At 36.4% G+C, this 10,000-nt stretch overlaps 1 protein-coding gene across 1 annotated transcript in view; it reads left to right on the top strand.

The window, feature by feature from the left end:
• The first annotated feature begins 5,334 nt into the window (after positions 1-5,334).
• Positions 5,335-10,000, top strand: part of LOC136849258 (synaptic vesicular amine transporter-like) — a 16,827-nt gene continuing 12,161 nt past the window's right edge. The window contains 3 exon segments of the mRNA XM_067122534.1: positions 5,335-5,470; positions 6,171-6,324; positions 9,321-10,000. The exon segment at positions 9,321-10,000 is cut by the window's right edge and continues 256 nt beyond it. Coding sequence (XP_066978635.1) covers positions 6,195-6,324; positions 9,321-10,000 — 810 coding nt within the window. The 5' untranslated portion in view covers positions 5,335-5,470; positions 6,171-6,194.

Below are 10,000 nucleotides of genomic sequence, written 5' to 3'. Positions count from 1 at the left end.
ATTTGAAAAGTTAAATCCAGCGACCATTGGCGTATGACCGAAAGAAACTGTGCTTTAGAAAATATAATTCATTTTTTTCTCTGCTTTTTCTTGTTCCTCGTCTTACCCAAAATCATCAGCGTATTATTCATCTGCGCTCTTTCAGACAGGAATGATACTCATTGAATTATTCGGAGGTATGCTGCAGTCTGTAACTATTATGACAAGTGAACATTTTCTCATGAGTATCCTACTATTGACGAATATTCTTTGGCAAAATTAGGTAAAACTTTTGAGAATTTTCTCTTAATGTAATACGTCATATCTGATATGAAACTTCGTTACTGTGTTTTCCGGAATATTTACAGTTATTATAGTGTACTCTGCAAATGCTCCCAGTGGTATATACAGTATGTTACAGGGAATATGTGAAATCAGGGATTTCACATATTCCCTATCCCAAAAATTTTCTGCTTTTGAATAATCTAAAATTAAGAATCTATAGGACACTGAGAAATTTTCATTTCCCTCGAAACTTAAATACAATAGAGACCAAATGTTGGAGAAAATATTCCCTAAGAAATTCATTACTGTTTCTCTCTACAAAAATTAAGATTCTATATGGCTTACATAATTCCCCCCCGAAGGGGGAAGGAGTTACGGGAAAAGAAAATTATAATAATTATGAAAATACTTGACGAAATTCTATTTGCATTGCAGATCGAACCGAGTGTAAATTGTCATAAGACACGTGTTACTTAATTTCTATGTTAATGAGAACAAACTTTTCATCCAAGTTACATTTACGTAAATGAAGAAGTTTCATAACAAACACTCACAAACACACGTATACACTATATATATATATATATATATATATATATATATATATATATATATATATATATATATTATATATATATATATATATATATACTGTATATATGTATATATATACATATATATATGTATATGTATACATATATATATATATATATATATATATATATATTATTATATATATATATATATATATATATATATATATATATATATATATATATATACATATACATATACATATATATACACCTGTTGCATACCTGGCGATCTGTGACATAAAAATATTATAAAATTAAATGTTATTTTGAGTTCATCTCTCATATCTCTAAAATACTGTATCTCTCTCTCTCTCTCTCTCTCTCTCTCTCTCTCTCTCTCTCTCTCTCTCTCTCTCTCTCTCTTCCCTTTGACAGACTCATATTTGCCTTGGGAAGAGTCCACGGTTATCTCTCTTTTTTTGGTTCCTTAGTAGAAAATTTGGGTGGGATCTGGAAGTCCCGTTTCAGTGATAAAATTGCTGAAGTATCTCTGCTAATCTTGCCAAAACCTCCACTCCCGAACTTTACAGTAGCTCTCTTCACTGGGTGTAGCTGGCCCAGATGGAACAAATGAGAATATTTTAACAACGGCTGCATAACGTCAGCCTCAGATCATCCTAACAGTCACCAGAGAAGACTGTAGACTGACAATTTGGCACACTAACGACCAACGATAGCCTATGGACTGGTTTAAGACTTTATGTAACGCTGACAAAGGAAGCCTGATGTCTCATGACAGGACAGATCAATCAGAAGAACCGTAGATCTAAGGACGATTTCCATCAAGCTAGCTGAATTTTTCAGCGAAACTAGGAGCCAGAACAGGGACAGGAAGGACTGTCCGTGCCACAGCAGAAGTGGCTATCCAAGAGAGCTTCACTTTAAGGAGGCATGGTTAGATATTAGCTGTTGTATACATGGGCCCTCGAAGTTGATACCCTGTCAGGATTGCACAGTGAAGTTGATAAACTTATTAGAGACAAGGCATGTGTGCATTACTGATGACTGCACTTACTAGAACAATAGAATTCAATCTTTTCTCCATAGTGTCTTGAGACTCCGAAAAACCCATTACAACTAAACAGTTGAAGTACTGGGAACACCTGCGGTTCGGGAGTAACGGCTTAGAGCAAGTTCGCCTGTCCATCATCGACAGTCCAGTCCACAGTTTCCAGAGAGAGAGAGAGAGAGAATGAGCTGTCTCTTCTTATGACATTTGACCACGAAGCAGAATCCAGGCGAACGAAGAAGCCAAACATGGATAGAAATCCACTGAACGAGAAATCCGAACGGGTGAACGGAGCGTTGAGACGAAGTTTACTAAATGTCATTATACGTGAATCACAACCGCGTGTTTTTAAATGAGGAAGCCATTTACTCATTTATTATGTACCAATGTGTTTATGTGAATAAGTAAAATCTCTGCACATCTCTTAGCCTTTTCGGTTTATTACTACAAGTCATGACTGGTGTGATTCAGTTTACAGAGGATTGTGTGAAATATTCATTGTAACTTGAAATTAAATCAGAAACGCTATGGTGACTTGAATAAAATTCGTGTGAAGCTGTATTTAGTTGACTGGTTGATACAGTAATTTAGAAGGACATTGTTTATCAAAAAATAGTGTGGATTTTTCCAACCAGTTCAGTTACATATGGTCATTAACTTGCTCTGCAGTTCATAAAATAACTTTTATATATTCACGTCTGTCTATCCTTTGTTTGTTATTAGAAACAAGTCTGTGTGTGCAGTTTTGGCATGTATTGTGTAGTTTTGATAGGTAAATGCATTCATGTGCCTTTTTTTTGGCGTTCATTGGTGGTCATTTTATATACAGTCTATTGGTATGTACTAACACTAATTGACGACAGACCAATGTGCATTTTGATCCTTGTATTACTTTTTATTCTCATATACTTAAAACATCTTTGAAAGCATGTATATAATTCATCATTTACGTAGCCCATACATCTGCTGGCAAAGAAACTATGCTTTCCTAAAATGGAAGACTGTTGTACCTGCCTTACTACTGGTTTTGTAGATACTGCAAATGAGACCCCCTAATTACTCGTGGAAAGCATTGAAGAATCATTCTGAAACTGCAGTAACTTGTGTATTAGCGTTTTACGAGCCCAATAGGTGGCATATCGCAGTTTCGAAAATTTTGCAGATACTCCAGTTTTCCATTTTGGGGCAGAATGGTTTATGTATACTTTGTATAGGATAACTGCGACATGTACAGGTGCCAATTTATTTTAATGTAAACACCATGAATGTTATCGTGAGCTTTGCCTGCTATCATTATCAGATCAATTTAAGTGCTCATTTTGAGATCACTGTATGCTTTTATTTTCATTGTTCGTCAATAGACTTCATATCTTCTTTATTCTAACAAACGTGCTCTGATATTTTTTTTTAACTATTTTGTTTTCTGTAAAAGAAAACTGTTGGCCGGCTTTGTCTGTCGGTCCGCACTTTATTCTGTCCGCCCTCAGATCTTGAAAGCTACTGAGGCTAGAGGGCTGCAAATTGGTATGTTGATCATCCACCCTCCAATCATGAAACATACAAAATTGCAGCTCTCTAGCCTAAGTAGTTTTTATTTTATTCAAGGTTAAAGTTAGCCATAATCGTGCTTCTGGCAACGATATAGGATAGGCAGCCACCAGGCCGTGGGTAAAGTTTCATGGGGCGCGGCTCATACAGCATTATACCGAGACCACCAAGATAGGTCTATTTCCGGTGGCCTTGATTATACACTGTAGCGGCTGTACAGAAAACTCGGTTGCGCCGAGGAAACTTTGGCGCATTTTTTACTTATTTGGTTTTGCAAATAATAAAATGATGCCCTATATTCTGGATTTAATCTGAGGATCAAGATTTACATATTAATTGGTAATTTTCATCTAAAATGATTTAGTATGCGCAGTTATTTTGATTTTTAATTCCTCGATTGCTTTGCATATTAGTGTAATTTGCATTTATTTTGATTTTTAATTCTTTTTTTTTTACTGGGTATTATATTACTAGGTATCCTTTTCTGTTACTTGTAGTTACATGTTACGGTTGTATAGTTAAAGATTACAATTATAAATTGCTGATATTCTACTGTTTTTCGTGTTCTACTCATTCATTTGTTGCTTTGATAAGTTTCTTAGACTCATTCAAGTGAAAGGAAAATACTAAAAAACAAGTAATAAATGCGCCGAAGTTTCCTCAGCGCAATCGAGTTTTCTGTGCAGCCGCTACAGCATATAATCAAGGCCACCGAAAATACATCTATCTTTCGGTGGTCTCGGTAAAATGCTGCTTGAGCCGCGGCCCATTAAACTTTAACCACGGCCCGGTGGTGGCCTATCTCCTATATCGTTGCCAGAAGCAAGATTATGGCTAAGTTCAACCTTAAGTAAAATAAAAACTACTGAGGCTTGAGGGCTGTAATTTGGTGTGCTTGATGATTGGAGGCTGGATGGTCAACATATCAATTTGCAGCCATCTAGCCTCAACAGTTTTTAAGATCTGAGGGCGGACAGAAAAAGTGCGGGCAGAAAAAAGTGTGGACGGACAGACACAGCCAGCGCAATCGTTTCCTTTTACAGAAAATTAAAAAGAGCAATTGGACTCTTACACACTGCAGAATTGGTAAGAGATCTCCTGAGATTATGACGTAGATAAAAGAGCTGCAAAAAGCTATCAGAAAAAACAAGATACCTTGAATATACGTATATTCAAGAGAAAAAGGCAACTTCGTTCTACATACTGTAATTCTGTAGAATACTGACGAAAAGCTTAGCAATCTGAAGCCAGTAATTAAGAAGTCACTGTCAGAGGAACGCAGCTCCAAGCATTGCTTGAATTTGGCCATTTTTCAGAACGCCATTTCTTCCTTGGATACTCTTCCCCCTTTCCTCATTATTTTTTCCAGATTTAGTTTTCTGAAAAGAAAACTGTCGTGCACTTTTTCTGTCCGCCCTCAGATCTTAAAAACTACAGAGGCTAGAGGGCTGCAAATTGGTATGTTGATCATCCACCCTCCAATCATCAAACATACCAAATTGCAGTGCTCTAGCCTAAGTAGTTTTTATTTTATTGAAGGTTAAAGTTAGTCATAATCGTGCATCTGGCAACGATATAAGCCAGGCCACCAGCGGGCCGTGGTTAAAGTTTCATGGGCCGCGGCTCATACAGCATTATACCGAAACCACCGAAAGATAGATCTACCGTATTTTGGGCGGTCTTGATTATACGATGTACAGAAAAACTCGATTGCTCCGAAGAATCTTCGGCGCATTTTTTCAAAAAACATTTTTTCATTTCAGAACAGTTCTAACTAATACGGGCGTTAGAAGCGTAAAGGAAGGCGAGGCGTGAAATACGACTGAGTGAAAGACTGGAGTTCATGTGAATTACAAATGGACAAAATAAAGGACATATTTGGTGTGGCTGCCTTCCTTACCATTTGGTAAACTAATCGAGCATCGAGAGAGAAAAACACGAACTCAGACTAAGGAAGGATGGGAAGAACTGCATCAAAATAAGTCAATAATACTACAGGATTTAAAAAAATGTGATCACATACAACTAAATTGCCAGAAGAGATTGGTGAAAGGTAAGCTGTCTACTCAACAATGCTTTCATATCACTAAAGGTGCTTTTTTTTCTTTATGTACATTGTACATAGATAAATGTCTATGCATATATGCTATATTTATTCTGGCCAAGCGCAAATACCAGCAAGATTCTTAAAAAATTTATGAGCTTCTTCAGATTTTATTTTGCTGCAAAATAAAAATGGTTTTTTTTTATACATAAAATTCAGTAATTTGGGTTACTAGTGGAAAATCTTGTACAATTTCAACCTTTTTTTTTTATTTGTCATTAATTTAATACTTTAGAAAACCAGCTTCTCAGTTCTTCTTCTTTTTGATAATCACTTTGTAACAACAATATCTTCATAATTCTAGCTGTAATTCCTGACTATTGGAAGTTAGTTAATAAACTGTTCCCTTAATACTTTAAACAAGAAAAATCAGGACTTCAGCTAAATCTTTAAAAGTGAATTCAGTCAGTCGTCTTTTTTGTTATATTTATTCCTTCTTAATTTTGTTTGTTTATGTGTATTAATTTTTATTTACTTTCATTTATTTTTACTTGCAATGCTTTTTAACTAAATATATTTTTATTCATTTTTATATTTTTAAATAAAAATAATAATTAAATAGTTATCATAAGCAGTACCACACGAGGTGGCCATAATGGTAATAATAACAGTAACGACACCAACAGCAGCAAATAATGTCGTCCTTCAGTTCTCTCAGAAACAAACGTCAAGGATGCTACGGAGGAAGGTCGACGTGACGGGCTTCAAGGAGGAGGTCGAGCGCTTGAGGAGGAGCAGATTAGCAGTTATCCTCCTAGTCTACTTCGCCCTCGTCATGGACAACATGCTGCTGACTGTTGTCGGTGAGTTTAAATAGCAGTTACGTGGAAGTAATTCTTTAATACGCAACTTAAATCGGCTTTTCGTACGCTCTATGCATAATGATGAAATTTTAAGTGGGTACTTGAAATTCTCGAACCCGTAGGGGTGTAAGTGCCGTCTGTGCATCTCACACGGTGCACCGTAGGCATTATTCAAGGTTCAATGCAGCTTCCCTTAGGCCTCTGACTACAACCCCTTTCGTTCCTTTTTATGGAACTCCGTTCATATTCTCTTTCTTCCATCTTACTTTCCACCATCTCCTAACATTTGTTTCGTATGGCGACTGCGAGGTATCCCTCCTGTTACACCTTTCAAAACATTTTACTCTCAATTTCCCTTTCAACGCTGAATGACTTCATAGATCCCAGCACTTGGTCTCTGGCCTAAATTTTATATTTCTTTCCTTTCCTTTGAAATTCTCGAAATACTAGTAAGAATTTGTAGATGACATGATTGAAAATTTATTTAAGAGAGGGATTTAAGATTTTGGGTGATGCATTACCAGTTTCAAAAGCAAGCAGAGGAATGTTTGGTTATGTAATGTTAGTTATTAAACTTCAAACATATTATTGTCTATCTTTTTAACAAAAGGTATATCCAATAACTTTGAGCCGAGCTAAAAATTGATTGACTGATACATCAATCAATTATAATTAAAACATATTGAGCCTCAGTAAAATGTTTATGAATTTCAAAGCGAATAAAATTAATATATATATATATATATATATATATATATATATATATATATATATAAAAAATTTCGGAGAGAGAGAGAGAGAGTGAGAGAGCAACAAATCACTGAAGATATGTGATGATCATATATGCTTCCATCCAGGAGAAGGGTGAAAAGAGATGACTTGAACTTACCGCTTTCTTGTAGGCTATTTTTAAACCTAACCAGGGTTCAGGCACCAGGAACCCTGATGACTTGTATGAAATACATGAAAGCGTCTTTTCTTTTCACTGGGTTTTCCTGCTGAAATATATATATACAACAAATGTATGTATGATGATATATATGTGTGTGTATATATATATATATATATATATATATATATATATATAGGGTATATATATATATGAACTCTATATATGGAAATATATATATATATATTTCTTATATATATATATATATATATATATATATATATATATATATATATATATATATATATATATATATATATATATATATATATTTGTGGGCCTTTACCAATCACAAGCGATCTCACCCCTGGGGCATTCTTGCCAATGAAGCGTCATTGAGTGGGGGTTTATTTTTGCCAGGGGTGGACCCTTCCCCATTCTCAGCTCCATCAGCTAGCCAAGACAGATGGAATCCTCAGTTATATGACCCTACATCATGTGACGCCTGCAAGTCACTGAAGAACCTCCAGACTCCTGACGGTGTGCCCTTCGATGTCTTAGTGCCCCTGCCACACTGGGATCAAATATTTTGCATATATATAAAAGGCATGAAACTTATGGGATTTACGCCATGCCAGAGGTTGTCACTGTAGTATATGCAAGAATTTGATCCAATATGCATTGCATAACCCATATTTTGCATATATAAAAGGCATTGAACTTACAGGTTTTTACGCCACGCCAGAGGTTGCCACTAGAGTATATGCAAGCATGGGATCCAATATACAATGCATAACCCAATTCACATATGAAGTAGGCATGAAGCTTACGCATATGTGATTCGGCACTGATATCCCATCCCGAGGGTATCATGTGGCAGGAGGGGGGTGCACAACAGTCCAGTCTTGGAAAGGAGGTGCACACCAGTCCAGTCTTGGAGAGGAGGTGCATAACAGTCCAGGCTTTGAGAGAAGGTGCAGAACAGTCCAGTCTTGGAGAGGAGGTGCATAACAGTCCAGGCTTTGAGAGAAGGTGCAGAACAGTCCAGTCTTGGAGAGGAGGTGCATAACAGTCCAGGCTTTGAGAGAAGGTGTAGAACAGTCCAGTCTTGGAGAGGAGGTGCATAACAGTCCAGGCTTTGAGAGAAGGTGCAGAACAGTCCAGTCTTGGAGAGGAGGTGCATAACAGTCCAGCGCTGAATGACCTCATAGGTCCCAGTGCTTGGCCTTTGGCCTAAATTCCATATTCAGTTCAGTTCTATTGAACAAGCTACCATTTTGGACAAAATTCTCATCCTCTATTCTTAATGACAGGAAGTCGACTCTTGAACATTAAAGTAAAATTCAATTTTTATTGGTAGTGTCACTCTAAATGCCCCAATTTCCAAAAGGATATAAGTCAAATTTTGCTTTCACAAATTTGATAAAAATGAATTATATAACTAGAGAAACTTAATGGTCTGATATAATAATAACAATTAACAGGCTGCGATACCGTGCCTTATAGCTATCCCTCCGTTTATTGTGAAATAAGCCAAACTTCATTTAATATAATTTTATTACACTGTTGAGCTGTAGTTGCGTAATTGAAGCTCCAAGGTGAAATTTCACCCTCGAAGCTGTGCCTGAAAGAAAGAGTCTTAGTTACAGTCGCAATGTAAATTATGTCTTTAACTAGTCATTTCTGTCACAAATATCATTTTGCTTAGACAATCCAGCGAAATATTCCATTACAGCAGAAGAAATTAAGTATCAATATTAAGCCAGAATGTCATTTTAACTAAATGACCATGATAACTTTTGCAGTTATTGTTACCATAACTTGGATTACCCTTTTGCCATCGTTTACCTGGTACTGGGCATAATGGCCTACAAGTTTTGTATATAGATCAATCTAAATTCAGGAGTAATTTTTATAGATGGAAGCAATATAGTTATTTAGAACAATAACTGATGGGTGGAAAGAGATAGAGACAGATGTTGGCAAAGGTAAGTAAGTATGTAGATAGATAAATAGAGATCAGGCAGAAAACATTTACATGTTAACGAATACTCAATACCAGAGAATGTCTTGAAGAACCTAAATGCCAAATTTCTTCTCTTTTCAGTGCCCATAATCCCAGATTACCTTTATCAGATGGAATACCAACAGACTGAAAAGCGGGACGAGGAAAAGTTAATTGGTCCAAACTTACAGACAACTTCGAACGCCAATCCATTAAGCTCATCGTTTGGAAACCAGCAACTGGAGAATTCTGTAACTTCAGCAAAGGCACAAAGTGATTATTCGAGTAACAAACGGCCTTTGAAGGGATCTCAACAATACAATTCTGGAACATATGATGGAAGTACTTTAAAGCAAAGATTTACTGAATCTAAATATTCGACAACTTCCAGTGCAGGTTCCATGGATCAAATGTCTGTTCAAAGTGGTGTTTCTCTGGTAACAAGGGCCAGTTTTCCAGGAAGACCCAGTGACACAGAAAATTCAGCTGGTTCAGTTACTCTTGAACGTTCAGAACATGATGGTTTCACAAGCGCTAACAGTAAAGAGATGTTGAAAGAAGGAATGTTACAGAATCTTAAAAATGACATTGACATGAAACTAATGAAGCTCTTGAAGAGAAACGACAGACCTCTCGTACAGGTTCCATCGGCAGAACAGAGTAATTTCTCTACAGTGGTTTCTGGAACTCAGAAAGCGGTACAGCCATCTGTCCATAACACATCTGCAGTACTTAACCCCTCTCCTTATGTAGAAGACTCTAATAGGACAAACCAAACGTCA

Source organism: Macrobrachium rosenbergii, chromosome 20, assembly GCF_040412425.1.
Source record: "Macrobrachium rosenbergii isolate ZJJX-2024 chromosome 20, ASM4041242v1, whole genome shotgun sequence".
Taxonomy (NCBI): domain Eukaryota; kingdom Metazoa; phylum Arthropoda; class Malacostraca; order Decapoda; family Palaemonidae; genus Macrobrachium; species Macrobrachium rosenbergii.
This window is presented reverse-complemented; position numbering and strand designations above follow the sequence as displayed.